Below are 19,623 nucleotides of genomic sequence, written 5' to 3'. Positions count from 1 at the left end.
CAACCGATAGATGTTTCTCTCCATCTCTCCTTCCCTTCCCCTCTTTCTAAAAGTAAATAAATAAATAAAATCTTGAAGACTCTTCTGGAGAGATTTTTCATATTCAGCTCATTTCCCAAGTTAGAAAACAGCAAAAATCCTTCATAACTATCCTTCTTCAGAAATCATTAAGACTTCATGAGGAAAGGAGAAGCACATGTCATTAACTTCCCTACAACGTCTAACGTGTGAAGGAGAAAACAAACTCTGTCAAATTTTTCATTATGGTAAGATGAATGAGTTCAATGTGGACTCAGAAAATCTGGGTATATTTAACCTTTCTGAAACCCATTCTCCTTATAGTTCAAAACAACTATCCTGTCAGCATCTTATTAAAAGACAACAACAGTGATGCAGTAAACATAGGTTAACATATAAAACATTAACTATTGTCCTCAGTGAGGCGACACCTTGGAAATACTGCTATTTTGGTTCCAGACCACCGCAACAAAGCAAGTATCGCAGTAAAGTGAGTCATTGCCTCTTTGCTGGTGTAACGTCTTGCCTACAATTTGGAAAAAAAAACCAAAAACGTCACATCTGTGACATGCAATAACATGAGGTCTGCCTGTAATCTGAACTCAAGCTGTGCAAATTGAAGAAGTGACACATTAGGAATAAAATACATGGTTTAGCATAACACTGTGTATGGACTGCAGTGACTGGTGAGCAAAGACGTGACTTGAGAGTAAAGGGGGATTTAGTTGCTTCTTTTGGCTCCAGAAGCAGCTCAAGCCCAGATATAACTAGAGGAAGTGCTGGAAGTGTTAAATTCCTTAGCCAAGACTTCCAGAAAATAGTACATTTACTATTCAACCTTCAGAGAAAGAAAGTTGGGCAAAGTGAAACTAGACAACGTAGACATCAATGCAAACAGTGTTTGCCAGACTCGGCAAGGAAAACCTACGAAGCCTTCTTTACTAAAGGAAGGTGAGGAAGCCGTATAAAGCATATAGGTGTGTAATAACCTTAAAAGTATCTAATGTGAGTATAGAGGACTGGTTCTGGACTAGGTGTGAGAAAGTAAGTTTTAGATCTGGGGACACCACATGCAGGAGTAGAATGGTTTGCCCTGGCGGATGTGGCTCAGTGGATTGAGTGCCAGACTGTGAACCAGAAGTTTGCCAGTTCGATTCCCAGTCAGGGCACATGCCTGAGTTGTGGGCCAGGCCCCCAGTGAGGGGCGCACACAAGAGGCAACCACACATTGATGTTTCTCTCTCTCTCCTTCTCCCTGTGTTCGCATCTCTCTAAAAATAAATGAATAAAATCTTTTTTTTTTAATGGTAGAATGGTTAGAGTAGTCTGAATCAGGTAGGTATAGGTTCAAATCCCAGCACTTTCACTTATATGACTTTAGACAAATTTCTGCCTCTCTAAACTTGTTCTAAACCTATTACATGGAAATAATAATGTCTACTTCTTAGGGCTTGAAGGTTAAATAAAGTACATAAAGTACTGAGCACATGTAGCACATGGTAACAATAAATTATAGGTGATATTAGCTGTATATCCTTGGTTGGGCATCATTCTGTAACTGAAAGGTTGCAGGTTCAATTCCCCAAAAGAATAGAAAGGAATTCCTCAATTCCTGAGGTCTCTACCCCAGAGAGAGACAGAGAGAGAGAGAAAAAAAAAAAAAAAAAAAAAGAATGGCACCATGCTATTTTATTTCATCCCTCAAACAATATAAGATATGAGAACTTCTGATGCTGACTTCTAGTCAGGATGGAACCATAGGAAGACATGTTTTGCTTCCTTGCACAACCACAAGAAGGATTACAACTAACTTAAAAAAAAATCCAAAACCCAGAACTGCCAGAAATCCGGCCTGTACGGAAGTCTGACAACCAAGGACGTAAAGAAGCCACATTCATCCAGATGGGTAGGAGGGTGAGACAGCATGTCAGGGCAGAGAGGCGAGAGGCGAGATGCGGCGTGGCACGGACAGGTGGCAGCAACAGAACAGACAGGGAGGGATGTTGGGGAGAAAGTGATCCCAGCCCCAGGCCAGACTGCACAGCCCAGGGTTCCAGCACAGGGAAGATAAAGCCCCAAAACTTCTAACTGTAAAAACCTGTGAGGGTTGGGGCAGTCGAAGAAACTGCCAGTCTCTCAGTTTAAGCCCATTTAAAGGTCTCCCATATATTTAGAACTTACACAAACCCACTCACTCTGGCATTCACCGCCCCCAGGGCAACAGCTAGAAGGGCGTCAGTCCCATACAGGAAGTGGGTGAAGTGATTGGAAACTGGGTGAGTACTGGCCACGCCTCCAGAAGCCAGGCAGTGGCATAGTCCCCTCTCCAAACCCTCCCCCCACACAGAGCCACAGAGTGGTGAGGCAGGTTGCTCCTCCCCGGTAAATATCTAAGGCTCCACCTCATACAACTTAACAGGTGCTCTAAGTAAGGGTGTCAAAGTGATAGGGGACTTAAGAGTTGAAATATTTTTAGTTTAAGTAATAGCTAATAAGCTTACTAATCAATGCATGTAAAAGCTTTTGTTCCAGGAACTGAAGGTATGACCCACCCTGACTCCAGGAGACCATAAGCAGTTCCACTTTTGTTCCTCAGAAGGTCTACAAGCAACTCAAGATGATATCTGAGCCATTGTCCTCCAGGGTGAGATGAACACCACCTAGGACGCAGCTTAAGGCCACTGCCCAGGACAAGAATGCTGAAGTTGTTTTTTTAATCCAATTAAATTGAGGAGACAGACAAATGTGGCTCAAATGAAAGAACAGAACAAAACCTCAGAAAAAGAACTAAATCAAACAGAGATAACCAATCTATCAGATGCAGAGTTCAAAACACTGTGATCAGGATGCTCAGAGAATTCACCAAGTATGGCAACAACATAGAGGAAGAAATGAAAGTTACACTAAGTGAAATAAAGAAAATCCACAAAGAACCAACAAAGAAGGGAAGGAAGCAGGGATTCAAACCAATGATTTGAAACATAAGGAAGAATTAAACATTCGACCAGAACAGAAAGAAAAGACAAGAATTTTTAAAAATGAGGATAGTATTAGAAGGCTCTGGGACATCTCCAAACATACCAACACCCCACTCACAGGGATGCCAGGAGAAGAGGAAGAGCAAGATATTGAAAATTTATTTGAAAAAATAACAAAAGAAAACTTCCCTCATTTGGTGAAGGAAAAAGATATAAAAGCCCATGAAGCAACAGAGTCCCAAACAAGTTGGACCCAAAGCCACACCAAGACACATCATAATTAAAACGCCAAAAGTTAAAGATAAAGAGAGGATCTGAAAAGCACAAGAGAAAAGCAGATAGTTACCCACAGGGGGGTTCCCATGGGTAGACTATAAGCTGATTTCTCAAAAGAAACTTTGCAGGCAGGCAGGGACTGGCAAAGTATTCAAAGTGGTGAGATGCAAGGATCCACAACCTAGATTACTCTATCCAGCAAAGCTATCATTTAGAATGGAAGGGCAGCTAAGGTGGTTCCCAGACAAGGTAAAGCTAAAGGAGTTCATCACCACCAAGCCATTATTACTTGAAATGTTAAAGGGACTTATTTAAGAAAAAGAAAAATATCTTTTCTTCTTTTGAAAACTATGAACATTAAGATGACAACAAACTCACAACTATCAACAACTGAGTCTAAAAAATAAACAAACAAACTAATTAAGCAAACAACCAGAACAGGAACAGAATCATAGATATGGAGATCATTTGGAGGATTATCAGCTGGGAGGGGAAGAGGAAGAATGTGGAAAAAGTTGCAGGGATAATTTGCAGCATAATTTGTAGGTACAAAATAGACAGGGGTGTTAATAATAGTATAGGAAATGGAGAAGCCAGAGAACTTATATGTATTAGCCATGGACATGAACTAAAAGGGAGATTGCTATAGGGAAGGGGGGTACTGGGTAGAGAGGTACAAGGGGGGAAAAATTGGGACAATTGTAATAGTATAATAAATAAAGTGTACTTAAAAAAAAGAACTTATGATGCTGAACCATGCAAGGAATAATACAGGAACGGATAAAAAACCTCAACAACAAAACACAATCATTTAAATGTACCTCACATTTCCCAGCAGTACTAGCAAGTATTTCTTGTCAATTGCTTACGACAACAGGGGTCTGAATGAATGCCGAGATCCTAACAAAATAAAACCCACCACATTTTCTCTCTGACAGTTTATACCAAATCCTTACACACCACACGGCTACACTCACCAGATTGTTTTAAACCTCATCTTAAAATATGTAACAAGGTACTATGCGTGATCCCAACAAAAACTAAAAATCAGCCCTGGCTGCTGTGCGTCAGTGACTTGAGTGCCAGCCTGGAAACCATAGGGTTGCTGGTTTGATTCCCAGTCAGGAGGGCACATGCCTTTGTTGCAGGCCAGGTCACCAGTAGAGGGCATGCAAGAGGCAATCACACATTTATGTTTCTCTACCTCTATTTCTCCCTCCCTTCCCTTGTCCCAAAATAAAATAAATAAAATCTTAGAAAAAAAAAAACCCCACCATATTTTTCAGACTATAAGACGCACTTTGCTCCATTAAATTTGAGAGGAATAATGGTTGTTAGTGCTGCTGTTGAGTTCTGTTTACATTTACATTGGTGAAATATTGTTATTTATATTATTAAATATTTTACAACTTTTTTTGCTTCAGAATTTTTTTCCTATATTCTTCCTCTAAAATCTAGGTGCATTTTATGGTCCAAAAAATACATTATATCCTCAGGTGAACATTTAAAAACTATTAAATGTAGTAAGACACAAAAAAATAAAAAAATTGAATATCTTTTTTTAAAAGATTTTATTTATTTATCTTTAGAGGGGAAGGGAAGGAGAGAGGAAGAGAAATATCAATGTGTGGTTCCCTCTTGTGTGTCCCCTGCTGGGGACTGGCCTACAACCCAGGCATGTGCCCTGACTGGGAATCAAACCACAATCCTTTGGTTCGAAGGCCCACGCTCAATCCACTGAGCTACACCAGCCAGGGCAAAAAAAAAAAAATTGAATATCTTTAATAGTAAAAAGTATGTATGTTTGTATTGCTCTTTTTAAAAAGACACTTAATAACAAGACTTGAGAAGACTGGATTTAACCGCCCAGCCCCCACCCTGCCGCTGTCCACCTGGCACAGAGACACTAAGGCAAAGGCTCCTGGAGAGGCACGTCCACCTGGAGGTGGGCTGCGGGCTCCAGGGCAGCCCACTCCACTCCTGGCAGGGTCCACAGAAAGGTTCTCCCCCATGTTCACTGAGCCATCCTGCATCCCAAAAGAGTCTTTCTCGGCCATATTGATGAATAGGCCTGTGTCCACCACGCCTGCGGTCATTTTGATAGCTGGGTTCACTTCACTCCATTTGTGCACAGGGTCGAACTCCCAGGCAGGATAAAACTCCCCTTATTCATCCTGATACACCAAAGTTGCAGGTTCCATGCCCGGTCAGGGCACATACAAGAATCAACCACATCCCCAAACTTCTGAATCACAGCTCTGCTCACTGGGTTGTAAGCCATGGGGATGACCTCAGTGGGGATTCCCTTGTGCCACTGCTCCCCAGGGTTCTTTGACCCTTTCCTGAAATCAGCAATCATGATGAGGTGAGTGGAACAGCCCACCACAATCTTCTGGGTCAGGCAGCCTCCACCACCCCTGATGACACTGAGACCAGCACCTACAGCACTTTGTCAGCACCATCCATGACAAGGTCAAACTCGGGGTGTCTGCTCAGGTCACTGAGGGTTACGCCACAGTGCAGCATGAGCTGACAGGCCTGGAAGGAAGTGTGAATACGGACGAGGTTCAGCTTCCCTTGTTTCAGTCTTTCAGCAATTCGCTCCACAGCACGGAAAATTGTAGAATCACTTTCAGTTCCCAGCACTTGGTTATTCCTCATGTGATTCTCCACCACAGCGCAGCCCACAAAGTTCTTGGCTCCATGGCCTTGGATGTCATTGAGGGGCCAGAAAGACAATGTTGGCCTCGCCACCATTGGTGCTTGTTCAGCTCACACCACTGGGAATCCCAGACTGCCAGGCTTGTGTATCCATCAATGTGGAATTTAAACAAAGTGGTAAATTAGAAAAGAGGCAATCAGATTGGATTATCTGGGCTTCCAGCCAAGATGGAGGCATAGGTAGTTACGCTTCACTTCCTGCACAACCAAAAGAAGGATAACAACCAGAAGTGCTCCAAAATTGAACTATATGGAAGTCCAACAACCAATGAGTTAAAGAAGAATCATTCATCCAGACAGGTAGGAGGCTAAGATGGGAAGCCAGAGTGGATGCATGACTAGGAGGCGGCTGGCAAATCAAGTGGGAGAGGCAGTGGCTGGCAGACAGGGTGGCCCCACATACCAGTGCGGATAAACCAGAAGGAACAACTGGGAAGAGAGACAGATCGTGCAACCCAGGGTTCTAGTGTAGGGAACTAAAACCTCAACCCTTCTTGCTATAAAAACTTTTGGGGGTTGCTGCAGTGGGAGGAACTGCAAGTCTCAGAAGAGAGTCCATTGGAGGGGCCCATGAGGTACTATAACTACACAAGCCCACCCACCCAGGAATCAGCACCAGGAAAGCACTTGAAAGGAATGGCACAATTCACTTATGGGTAACAGACTGAAAGCAGAGTAGGAGCTGAGCAAGTGGAATTGTTCCCTCTCTGACCCCTCTCCCACATACAATGCATCCAAGTGGATTGCCCTAGAAAATACCTAAGGCTCCACCCCTTACAATCTGCTCCAAGACAAAGAAATATGGCCCAAATGAACACACAGATCAAAACTACAGAAAATAACTAAGTGACAAGTAGATAGCCAAAATATCAAATGCAGAGTTCAAAACACGGGTAATCTGCATGTTCACAGAAAAGGTTGAGTATGGCTGCAAAACAGAGGAAGAAGTGAAGGCTATACAAAGTGAAATAAAGGAAAATATACAGAGAGCCAAGAGTGAAGGGAAGGAAACTGGGACTCAGATCAATGATTTGGAACAGAAGGGAGAAATAAACATTCAACCAGAACAGAATGAAGAAACAAGAATTCAAAACAATCAGGAGAGGATTAGAACCTCTAGGACAACTTTAAATGTTTCAACATCCAAATCATAGGGCTGCCAGAAGGCGAAGAGGAAGAGCAAGAAATTGAAAACTTATTTGAAAAAAAATGATGAAGAAAAACTCCTCCAATCTGGTAAAGGAACTAGACATGAAAGTCCAGGAAGCTCAGAGAGTCCCAAACAAGCTGGACCCAAGGAAGCACACACCAAGACACATCATAATTACATTAGCCAAGATAAAAGATAAGCATGGAATCTTAGAAGCAGCAAGAGAAAAGGAGACAGTTACTACAAAGGAGTGCCCATAAGGCTGTCAGCTAATTTCTCAAAAGAAACCTTGCAGGCAAGAAGGAGCTGGGAAGAAGTATTCAAAGTCATGAAAGGCAAGGACCTACATCCAAGATTACTCTATCCAGCAAAACTATCATTTAGAATGGAAGGGCGGATAAAGTGCTTCTTAGATAAGGTCAAGTTCAAGGAGTTCATCATCATTCAGCCCTTATTATATGAAATGTTCAAGGGACTTATCTAAGAAAAAGAAGATCAAAACTATGAACAGTATAATGACAACAAACTCACAACTATCAGCAACTGAACTTAAAAAAGAATAACAAAAACAAAGTAAACAACTAGAACAGAAACAGAATCACAAAAATGAAGATCACATGGAGAGTTATCAGCAGGGAAGGGATGGGAGAAGAATGGGGGAAAAGGTACGGGGAATAAAAAATATAATTGGTAGGTAAAAAAAATAGACAGAGGAAGATGAAGAACAGTATGGGAAATGGAGAAGCCAAAGAACTTAGATTCCTGACCCATGGACATGAACTACAGTGGGGAAATTCTGGACAAAGTGGGAGTGCAGGGTGTGGGGGATAAAGGGGGAAAAATGGGACAACTGTGATAGCATAATCAATAAAATACACTTAAAAATAACTCAAGGGCTTCGCTGCCTGGGGTATTCTATTCAAATACAAGGCATAGTTATTGCAAGGTAGTTTTCACTTGTTGCAAAAAAGAGAAACAGGGAATCCATATCCAAAGCTCTGTCTCAGACAAAGGGATGTTTTCCACTTTTCTCTCCCTAAAAATCAATAAACAAATAAAACAAGAAAAGAAAAAGGAAAGGAAAAACAGCGAAAGGCTGTCAGGCAGCCCCATGACGGGCAAGAGTGGGACTGGGGTGCAAAGAATGCTAACACACGGCGACCTAGTGTGAAAGGACCTGGAAAGTTCAACTGGTGTTCCTGTGTAAACAGTGCAAAACACGGACACATATTTCGTATCCGCAGTGTGTGGATGCCTAGGCCACTGCCCCATCCTTTTATCACATCAGTAAAAGCATGGGGAAGCATTAACCATTTGTCCTTTGGGTTTTGTTTAATAGACTTTATTTTTTAGAGCAGTTTGTATTTACAGCATAATTGAGAGGAAGGTACAGGGATTTACCATATGCCTCTGGCCCACACACACAGAGCCTCCCCCTTCTCAACATCTGCCATCTGACTGATACACTCCTCCTAACTGATGAGCCTGCGCAGACACATCATCACCACCCAAAGTCCATGGTTTACCTTCAAACTCACTCTTGGTGTTGTACATCCTGTGGGCTTGGACGAATGAAAATGTCATAGACCAAGTAGTGTATAGTATAGTATAGTATAGTATAGTATAGTATAGTATAGTATAGTATAGTATAGTACAGTATAGTATTAGTACAGTGTATAGTATAGTATAGTGTATTGTAGTATTAGTATAGTATAGTGTAGATGTGATACTACGGTAACAGTTTCATTGCCCTGACAAATCCTGTAATCTACCTATGTGTTCCTCCCTTCCACCAAGCCCTGGTGACCACTGACATTTTTACTCCATAATTTTGCCCTTTCCATAATGTTATATAGTTGGAATCATATTATGTGACCATATCAGATTGGCTGTCTTTTCACGGTCGACAGCTCACTTCTCGTCAGTGCCACAGAATCCACTGTCTGGTGAACCACAGCTTATTTACCCAGTCACCTACTGAAGGACATCTTAGTGGCTGCCAACTTGTCAATTATGACGAAAGCTGTTATAAATACCCACATGCAGGGTTTTACACATTAAGTTCGGACCTCGTCTGAATAAATACCAAGAAGCACAATTGGTGGATTACATGGTAAGGGCATGTTTCGTTGGATAAGAAACTGTCCAACTGCCTCCAAAATGCCCATACCACTCTGCACTCCCGCCCGCGGTGCAGGAGGGCTCCTGTGTCCCTGCCTCCTTGTCCGCATCGGGCCTTGCGTTAGATTTCGGCCTTCCTACAGGTGCCTTGTGGTACCTCGTTACTTAATTTTCATTCCCCTGGTGGCATATGTGAAGCATCTTTTCACTTGCTTACTTAACATCTGTGTACCTTCTCCAATATCGCACGTGTTAGGGTTCGTTGTGTTTTCATGTGGAAGAAAACTTTGTTCCAGTGTAAATATTTTTCCTAATACTTTTCTGTAGTGCTTAATTTTTTTTAGTGACATTTCATATTTATGAGAAAAATAAAGTGAAAGAGAACAATGATTAAAAAAATCCAGCATTGGAAAGAGAAGGGACTGAGAATGAAGTTAGCTGCTTTTCTCGGCTACCCTCCCACTACCTTATGATGTTAAATAAACATGACTTTCACAGCTCTCCTAAGGAGAAGAATCTGGTTAAAATTGTACAACATGTCCTCCCTATTTCCTTTACTCGGCACCATTTAATGTATTACAGAACAACTGTTTTTAAATCAACACAGGAGACTCACCCTGGCTGATGCAGCTCAGTGGGTAGAGTGCCAAGCTGAGAATCAGTGTCCCAGGTTCAGTTCCCAGTCAGGGCACATGCCTCTGTTGTGGGCCAGAGTGGTATGAGTGAGAAGCAACTGATGGACTTTCACACAATGATGTTTCTCTCCTTCTCATTCTCTCTCCCTTCCCTTCTCTGTATAAATAAATAAAAAACCTACCCCTGGCAGGTGTGGCCCAGTGGATTGAGTGCTAGTCTGCAAACCAAAGGACCATCAGATACCATTCCTAGCGCTGGCACATTCCTGGGCTGTGACCCCATCCCCAGTAGTGGGCGTACAAAAGGCAACCACACACTGATGTTTTCCCTCCTTTTCTCCCTCCCTCCGCCTCTCCCTATCAGTGAATAAATAAAATCTTTTTTAAAAATCTAAAAGTATATTTGAAAACCAAAGTAGGAAACAGCACAGTTTCTTAATATATTTAATACATTCTTGAGACTTCAAGTGAAAAACATATCACTCATGCTACAGGTTTTCAATCTTCCTTGGACAACACAAAAACAGTGCTCAAACTGCATGTTTTAACAAGAAGAACATGAAATCTCATTTTGACACAACACAGGTTAAAAACAAAGTAAAACCAACACTGAACTAATCCAGCACCAGCAGATTTCATAATCCCCAGCCCACCCCACTCCGGAGCTCGGACAGCTGCCTCCTGCACCAGCATTTCTTCTTCCCTGCCCAACTATTTCACACAAACATTGACACACTTAGAGGTAGACCACCGAATGAGGGCTACAACGTGCTTTAAAACAAGAAAGAGCCAACCAGTCTGCTGACTGTGGAGACGGAACCAGACCGGGTGAAACTTAAAGCAGTGACGAGACAAGTGTGGGGCACTGGTTCATGAGACCGAGGGTTAGCATGAGAGGCCCAAGATGCCAAGAAATGTCCCAACATTATTCACAAAAGAAAGATTGTGCTGATGTTTATGGAGACTGAAAAACGTGTCATGAGAAGATATTTAAGTTACAAAGTTACACAGAATACAAAACTATATGCACAGTATATCAACTCTGTCAAAAAACACCAACCAGAATAACCCTAAAAAAGGTTGAAAATTCAAAATGTTAAGTTTGAATTGAATGTTAATGATTGTGTTTAGGTAGTGTATCTACAGTGATCTTTTTCTTCCTCTTACTTTTCTATCCTTTCCAACATTTTCTCTACTGAATTTTTCTGTCACTGTTACCAAAAAGGAAGCCTGACAGAGTACTGAATGGATTTAAGCCTGGCATGTAAGAAAGCGTCTGCACATCTATGAAACTGTGAAACAGCCCAGGCCCCTCCCTGAATCCACTGCGTGTGAGCAGGAACTTCCCAGAGCTTACAGTGGGATTCAGCCTCTCCTCCCGCCAGGTGCAAAGTGACCTCCAGCCAGGTCACCAAATCCTGCCTGGTGAAAAATGCTGAACCAAACAGGATGCCATGGGTTTACAAAAAGGAACACAAATAGCCACACTTGGCAACAACCTGCTAATGGTACACTAGTCTCTCCTTAATACCAGAGTTAAACAGGAGGACAGCTATTTCCTCCTATCTTCTGTGCAGATGTCAAATTTCAGAAAAGCTATCATCACAGTAACAGTAAGAACCTAACCCTGGTTTACAAACAAAAGTAAAACAGCACTGTAACAACAGGGACCAGAGAGAAGTACGAATATTAGAAAATTATAGAAAGTACTTTCTATAAAAATGATCCCCCCTTTTTTAAATAACTCCATTTCAGAATGTTTAATGTTCATGAGGGAAATGCAAGTTAAGATATTGGCACAAATACCCCAGGTACGGCTCAACTTTGTTCTCATTTCACAGAGCGCCTCACACGAACATGTTTATAGTGAAAAGTCACGGTTTTGCTACTGAGGCCACATGCTGTGCTTGGACTCGTGTTTCTTCCAGCCGAGCAACGGCTGTGAGGACGCCCGCGGGCCACGGCACAAAGCACAGAGCGCTTCACCAGGCTGCCCGACTCCTTGTGCGGGGGCCGTGCTAGTCTCCCCTGGGAGCTCGCTCGTATTTTAGCACACGTGCTGCCGAAGCAGGCACAGAATGATTCCCTTTAGAACGTCTATTTGCTGTATACACTCTAAGGTCCCCTGTTTCCCACCCCCCTGAGAAATGGGCAAACCCTCCAACATGTGCTACCAAAGCATCCACTTGTGTGTTCACTCAACAAACACTGGTGAAGGTGCACAGTGTGAGAGGCACTGGGGTCTCAAAGAGGAGACAGGTTTGTCCCGGCCTCAGGGACATCTCATTCTTCTCAGGAGGGAGGCAGACACGTCACCAACCACAGTACAGCAATTAAAGCAGATGCCACTGCTCTCTTACAATCAAAGAATATGCTGCAATTCTCACTGAATTATTTACACAACGGTTCTTACACAGAAACTCGCCTGACTCACTAAGAGGCAGAAATACAGGTACTTTCCCTTTATACGCACTTCTAAAGAGGGCGGGCATTACGTTTTCTGATACTTGCCCCTAATCATCACCATACCTAGGGAAGGCAGTTAACTTTCTTTTAAGAGAGGGGCATTATTTTACTGCTAGAATGAGACACCTTGACACTGAGAAGAAGCGACCAGTCCTGTATCTAGATCAAGACTAGTCAGTTCCACCAAAAGCGAAGACTCAGAAGGGCACATGAAAATCTTCAGCCTCCTCCGCCATCTGCTGATTTTCAATATGCTCCCTTGTCAGCCGCTCCAGGTCTTTTTGCACATTCGGGTGGTCTTCCAGGTCTTCATAGAGTGACCTCGCAATGTCCAGCCTCCTGTAGTCCTCAGGCTTCACTAGGCTTCGCACCACCTGAAGGCATCGCTCTTTCAGGGTATACACTGTAAGGGCAAAAGACCAATCTTCAGCAGCACACTCAGGCAGGCCTTGAGACAGGGGATGAGCAAGCCCCTCTGCTGGCCACGGCAATTACATTTACTACAGATGGACCTCGCTTTGGGCAAAAACAGTGAGGACGTGTGTTGTGGCGGATGTAACGTGATGGCCCCAATGGACATCTGGTATTTGTCACCTTGTGTAGTAGCTTCCCCTTGAAAGTGGGCTGGGCCTGCGATGTGCCTTAAGAACTGAATGTGGGTGAGGGGACAGTGTGGCAATTTTGGCTCTGAGCCTTAAGAGAGCCTCACATCGTCGGCTCCTACCCTCTCAGAAGCACTGAGCTGCCCTGCAGGAGAGGCCTTGCACAGAGGGGCAGACCCTGAGACCAGTGTGTGGGAAGCCCAGCCCTCAGCTGACCTGCCAGGAGAGAACGGCCACACCGACGACCACCGACGAGCAGAACCCAGCTGAGGAAGCCCCACTGCAGGGCTGTGAACAAATCAAGGGGTTGTTGCTAGTTTGGGGGCAGCTGTCACAAAAGCAGTACAGAACCAAAACAGTGCGTAATTCCATTTTGGGGGAAATGAACCCGACTTTACTCTCAGAACTTACTCTTCAAGGCAGGGATGTCAAACTCGTTTCCACTGGGGGCCACATCAGCCTCGCCACTGCCTTCAAAGGGCCAAAATAATTTTAGGACTGTGTAGATGTAACTACTCCTTAACTGTTAAGAAGCTGAAACTACATTCAGCCTCTTGAAGGCCACCACGAGGCTGATGTGGTCTCCCATGGGAATGAGTTTGACACCCCTGCTTTCAGGGTATCCCCTGAGGCAAAATTTACTTACCAATTGTCATTTTGCCATACCTGCTTCCTTAAAACAGAACCTTTATACACCTGTTCGTTTGAACCTTATGAAGCTGCAGGTATTTAGTGCTATTTGTTTAACCCATAAGAACATCAGTTTCTTAGAGTTCAACCTAGTAACTGCTTGAGGTTTTGTTTTTAACAGTTTTTATGAATTTACTTCAACCAAACCGACAACAGCTGACAGGAAGCAAAAAAATCTCAATGCATTGAGATTGGCTCCCAAAATCACTTGAGTTTTAGACAAAGGGTACACGGTGATGCTAATGCTGAATTCAGAGATTTTTTAAAACCCCCGTTGGCACTGTGAGTTTGACTGGGTTAAAACATTAAAAGATACAATATTAGAAACCATATAAAGTAGCCATGGTACATTGCCCTGGCTGGTGTAGCTCAGCAGACTGAGCACCAGCCTGTTAACCAAAGGGCTGCAGGTTCTATTCCCAACCAGGGCACATGTCTGGGTGTGGGCCTGGTCCCCCATAGCGGGCAGGGAGAGGCAACCATGCACTGATGTTTCCCTCCCATTCTTCCTCCCTTACCCTCTGTCTAAAAATAGAGAAATAAAAATCTTAAAAAAGAAAAATAAAGGAGCCATGATATCTCATTCTCTACACCTTATTCTCCTCCTGAGACTCCAGGGCACATTCTGCTCTAAGGCCAGGGAAACAAAGTGCATTCATAATTCCACCATCAGATATCTGAATTTAGCCCACCTCTGACAGGCCAAAGAGCTTTTGAGACACCACATTACCTCTGCTCAATACACAGCCTACAAATATGTTACTTCCATTTCATCTGTGGTGGAGAATAGGACACAGAAAGGTCAAATACCTTGCCCAGCACCAAGCAAAAATCAGTAAGAGCTTGGCTCCTCAAGTGGCCCTTCTTCTACTTATTGCAACAGCCTGGTCTTTTTGAAAAGTAAGATGGAACATCAGTACCTGGTAGTGTGATGTTGGCAAAAATAGGCTGTCCATCCACATTGAGAGAGGGCACAAACAGTTCCGTTTGGTTAACCAGAAGCCCATCATTTGTCCCGGCATCTCGGAAGAGCCAAAGGTGACCTGTCAATACAAACAGAGGCTGTTCAATAGCCACACCCCTATTTCCTGAGTCTCCCTGCACTGACATTCTGCTTAACCACCACACAAAGGCCTTCCAATACTAGCTTGTTCAGTCCTCACAATAGGTTCATTTACACATGAGAAAATAGGTCTGAAAAAGCCACGTGACCTGCTCAGGCAACAGGACTAGTAAATAGAAGACCACGTATTTGAGGCTCCAAATCATACCCCTATCTTCTATCCTACCATGGAGAAAAGCAAAGCACATGAACTGCAAATCACACCAACTCTGCAAACTAAAAGAAGAGAGGAGGTCACTGACTCCTCAAATCTGTGCTCCTCAAAAACAAGAAGGTGCAAAAACATCATGTGGAGAAAGAACCAAGACAGAGAGGGTTCATCCTGCAGGAACAGATGAAACTAATCTATGGAGTAAGAACTCAGAAGACTGGTTGCCTCTGGAAAGGCACGGGTAGAAAGAGGGAGGACGGGACTCTCTGGGGTGATGGAAATGTTCTAATCTGTAACTTTAATTAGGTGTTTACATTTGTCAAAACGCATCAAACCCTAAGATCTGCACATTATGTGATTTAACCTGAATGTAAGAAACAAATGCATCATATGCAACAGAGAGAAGGATGGAAGGCAAACCCCCAAGCGACAATGCTGTTTAAGGAGGCGGAGGTGTCCCAGAATAAATATAGCAGGTGTTCCTGGGGCATAAACTTATTTGAAGTTCTGATTGCAAATTTTAAGAAATGTGACTTCCGGCCAAGATGGAGGCATAGGTGGAAACACTATGTCTCCTCGCACAACCAAGTTTAAAGACAACAAAATTTTAGTAACAAAAACGCAGCCAAAACACAGAAAATTGAACTGTACTAAAGTCCAACAACAACAAACCATTCACCCAGACCGGTAAGAGAGGAAGAGTCAGTGGTGGAGTGTCATCAAGCAGAGAAAATCAGTGGACCGACCCAGGAGGGCAAACGGCATCTGGCGGACCCAGTGAGGGTGCAGGGCAGCTGGCTGACTGCGGTCACACATTTGAGCGCAGATAAACCAAGTGAAGGAGTGAACAGTGAGACAGACCGCTCAGGCTAGAGCCCAGCAATGGGAATTAGAGCCTGAAAGCACCAACTGGAAAGACTTGTGGGGTCGAGGTGCCAGCAGAGTTTGTTGGAGAGACCCACAGGGTCCTGGAAGGTACACAAGCTCACATACCCGGGAAACAGCACCAGAAGGGCCCAATTTGCTTGTAGGAAGTGGTGGAGGAGACAGAAATCTTACAGAGAGCGAAAAAAACGCCACTGCCCCTCTCTGATACCACCCCCACATACAGCATCACAACCCAGCAACCTGAGTGGCCCCACCCTGGTGAACACTTAAGGCTCCACTCCTCATACGTAACAGGTGCAAACTGACCAAAACATTATAGCTCAAGAACAGCTCAAAGCCCCAGAGCAACCAAGAAATTCTAGGTGACCAATAATTCTAAGAGACCAAGAAATACCCAACCTTTCAGATGCACACTTCAAAACACTGGTGATCAGGATGCTCACAGAACTGGTTGATTTTACTCACAAATTAGAGGAATATATGAAGGCTAAACTAATTGAAATGAAGGGAAATACACAGGAAACCAATAGTGAGGGAAAGGAAACTGGGACTCAGATCAAGGGAGTGGACCAGAAGGAAGAAAAAAATGACCAAACAGAAAAGAATGAAGAAACAAGAATTCAAAAAAATGAGGAGAGGCTTAGGAACCTCCAGGACATCTTTAAACGTTCCAACATCCGAATTATAGGGGTACCAGAACGGGAAAAGGAACAGCCAACAAGTGGAAACCTTATTTGAACAAATAATAAAGGAGAATTTCCCCAATCTGGCAAAAGAAATAGACTCCCAGGAAATCCAGGAAGCTCAGAGAGTCCCAAAGAAGTTGGACCCAAGAAGGAACACACCAAGGCACATCATCATTACATTAGCCAAGATTCAAATGGAGAGAATCCTAGAAGCAGCAAGAGAAGAGGGGACAATCACCTACAAAGGAGTTCCCATCAGACTGTCAGCGAATTTCTCAAAAGAGACCTTACAGGCAAGAAGGGGCTGGAAAGAAGTATTCCAAGTCATGAAATCCAAAGACCTACAACCAAGACTGCTTTATCCAGCAAAGCTTTCATTTAGAATGGAAGGGCAGATAAAGCACTTCTCAGATAAGGTCAAGTTCATGGAGTTCATCATCACCAAGCCCTTATTATATGAAATGTTAAAGGGACTTGTCTAAGAAAAAGAAGATAAAAAAGATGGACAGTGAAAGCACAGCAAACTCAGTTATTAACAACCACACCTAAAACAAAAGCAAACTAAGAGGACAGCTAGATCAAGAGTGGAACCATAGAAATGGAAATCATGTGGAGGGTTAGCAACAGGGGAGTGGGAGGGGGAGAAGAGGGGGAGAAGGCACACAAAATAAAAAGCATAGACGGTAGGTAGAAAATAGATAGGGGGAGGGCAAGAATAATATGGGAAATATAGAATCTAAAGAACTTGAGACGTGGACATAAACTAAAGGAGGGGAATGTGGGGGAGGGGTGTGCAGGGTGGAGGGGAATGAAGGGGAAGGAATAGGACATCTGTAATGGCATAATCAATAAAATATATTTTTTTTAATTTAAGAAATGTAACCTGGCAATTTTTGTATTGTGGCAAAATGTACATAACATGAAACTGACTGTTTACACCATTTTAAGTGTATAATTCAGTGATGTTACATACATTCACATGGTAATATTTAAAAAAATTTTTTTTATTAAATCAGGCACAGATAAATTCTGAATAATACAAAACTTACACAACACTCTGGATAAATCAGAAGACTACGGAAATGTTGATCCCTGGAAGAACTGTGTTCTTCCTCATTAAATACTAGGGAGGTTTGGTGTAAAAAGTTAAGTGGTATTGAGTATACCACCCTCGAGGAGAAAAGATCCATCAGGCTCCTCTCAAAGAGGTTGTGAAATGTTTATTCATTTAAAAAACATTTTATATTTCAATTCCAGTTGACATTCAGTATTATTTTATAATACTTTCAGTGTAAGAGCATAGTGGTTAGACATTTATATAATTTAAACGTGATACCCCCCCATACATTTGAGAGCCACCAGCACCACACACAGTTATCACCATATTATTGACTATATCCCCTGTGCTGTACTTTACATCCCTGGGAATATTTTGTACCTGCCACTTTGTACTTTCTCATCCCTTCAAGCTTTTGTACCCGCCAACTCACCTCCTTTCTGGCAACCGTAAGCTTGTTCTCTCTGTATCTTTGAGTCTGCTTCTATAGTTGTGAAAATTAAGCCCCACTACGACTACTTTTCTTCTTGAAAACCATGGGAAGATTCTACCTCTTTAGGCAATAAGGCCTAGTTATAGGTTATTACAACAGCTTCCTAACTGGTTCCTCAACACCAGTCTTTCTCGCCAAACCACCCTGCAACCTGAGTGAGCTTTGCAGAATGTAAACCTGGCAATGTCATGTCCCTGCTAAAAATCTTCCAACAGCCCCCATTTCCCTACATGTAAAATCACCTTTAGGGCTTCCTCCCCCACCACTCCATAGCCACTCCTCCTTTAGCCCATGCCCTTCCCTCTTGCCTAGAACTGCTCTCGTGGTTGGTTAGCTCCCACTCATCCTGCAGGGCTCCCTTTCTTCTCTGAGAAGCTCTCCCAGAGCTATTTGAAACCACACGTGTACACTCACCACCACAACCCCTATCCTCACCTCCCCTTCACTAAGCAGATAGATGCAGGCTCCAAGCTCCAGCAGCCAATACTCCGCTGTGCTCCGCAGCAATTTTGACATTGGCTTGTCTCACCTCTTTTGATGTATTCATCTGTGTCTCCACTAGACTGTGTTCTCCATGCAGGCAGAGCCCCTACATGGGCCTGGCCCACTGGGGTCATGGAAGAATGTGAGATTCTTCCAGTCACAGCCGAACATATGGGCATTAGGGATGGAAAGCTTCCTTTATAACTACAAGTCGAAGGGGGTTGGGAAAGAGTCACCATCAAATTCAAATTAATCAGTCTCACAAGGAAGAGTGTTCTGCCATTTACTAGTAGCTTCACCTTGGATATGTCACTACCTCTCTGGGGCCTCAGTTTCGTTCGCGTGAATGGCAACAATAATGACAACAGCACCTGCCCCCTCGGATGGTGGAGGGGATTAGATGAGTAGGTGCCACCGTTGCCGTTGCTATCAGGCCTAGAGCGCTGGGCAGCGCGCTGGGGACGGCTCAGCAGTGGCGCTCAGGCGCTCAAGCAGCGGGACAAAGAGGGCTGCGCGGTCGGGCAGTGAAAGGGCGACCCTACCTCGGTAGCTGCAGAGGCGACGGCCGGTGCCCGGCGGCAGTGTGGGGTAGGGAAGAGGCTCGCCGTCGAAATTCAGCCACAAAGGAAGCACGACGCGCGGGCTGTGGTTGCAGAAGATGACCTGGGACGGCTCGCGAGAATTCACCGAGCGCAGCACCGGCCGTGGCTTCTCCGCCTCCATCTTCTGCGCAGCTTTCGCCCCCGCGGATGGGTGTCTCCCCTGAGACACTCGTAAGGGCTGTACTCCTTAGAGCGGGCCTCGGCCTCCCGCAGGTTCCCGGCCTCCCGCAGGTTCCCGGCCTCCTAGACCACTAGCTCTGGAAGCCTAGACGACCCAGGTCTCAGCGCCTCAGGATTTGCCAGCAAGGTGAGGAAAGGGGCGGGGCAGTACGGTTCTTGCGTGATGATTCCTGGCCGCCTATGCGCATGCGCAAATCTATCTAGAAGCTGGCTTCTAACCTCACTGAGGCTGCTGGGCAGTGTTAGGACTGCCCAGTCCTCTGTTCTCCTAGAAATTGGGTCGTTTCTTCTCTTGCTTCATTC

General features: G+C 44.0%; 2 protein-coding genes across 5 annotated transcripts; both read right to left on the bottom strand.

Annotated features, from left to right (window-relative positions):
- Nucleotides 1-4,905: 4,905 nt before the first annotated feature.
- On the bottom strand, nt 4,906-7,632 carry LOC119059620 (ribose-5-phosphate isomerase-like). Its single transcript, XM_053669420.1, is given in 3 exon segments — nt 4,906-5,421; nt 5,424-5,718; nt 5,721-7,632. Coding segments are annotated over 3 exon segments (972 nt in total). The 5' UTR covers nt 6,030-7,632; the 3' UTR covers nt 4,906-5,053.
- Nucleotides 7,633-10,327: 2,695 nt separating this feature from the next.
- VHL (von Hippel-Lindau tumor suppressor) lies at nt 10,328-19,458 on the bottom strand. 4 transcript variants are annotated; one of them, XM_053669326.1, is made up of 4 exons: nt 19,081-19,458; nt 14,578-14,700; nt 13,184-13,255; nt 10,328-12,768 (listed from the first exon to the last, which is right to left on the bottom strand). In XM_053669326.1, the coding sequence occupies exons 1-4, from the start codon at nt 19,259-19,261 to the stop codon at nt 12,563-12,565; spliced, it is 582 nt and encodes a 193-aa protein (XP_053525301.1). In that variant the 5' UTR covers nt 19,262-19,458; the 3' UTR covers nt 10,328-12,562. The 4 variants fall into 4 exon arrangements, with proteins under 4 accessions (XP_053525301.1, XP_053525300.1, XP_053525303.1 ...); XM_053669325.1 differs by lacking the exon at nt 19,081-19,458 and adding an exon at nt 18,585-19,045; XM_053669328.1 differs by lacking the exon at nt 13,184-13,255.
- Nucleotides 19,459-19,623: the final 165 nt, after the last annotated feature.

The sequence above is a fragment of the Artibeus jamaicensis genome, unplaced genomic scaffold (assembly GCF_021234435.1).
Source record: "Artibeus jamaicensis isolate MK-2021 breed Jamaican fruit bat unplaced genomic scaffold, CSHL_Jam_final contig_519, whole genome shotgun sequence".
Lineage (NCBI taxonomy): Eukaryota > Metazoa > Chordata > Mammalia > Chiroptera > Phyllostomidae > Artibeus > Artibeus jamaicensis.
This window is presented reverse-complemented; position numbering and strand designations above follow the sequence as displayed.

Coding starts and splice junctions, on each gene's coding strand:
- VHL (XM_053669325.1), bottom strand. CDS start 18,777: ATGGTGACTCTTTCCCAACCCCCTTCGACTTGTAGTTATAAAGGAAGC. Junction 13,256..14,577: donor TGCCAACATCACACTACCAG/GTACTGATGTTC, acceptor ATTTGTTCACAG/CCCTGCAGTGGGGCTTCCTC. Junction 12,769..13,183: donor TGGCCGTTCTCTCCTGGCAG/GTCAGCTGAGGG, acceptor TTGCCCTTACAG/TGTATACCCTGAAAGAGCGA.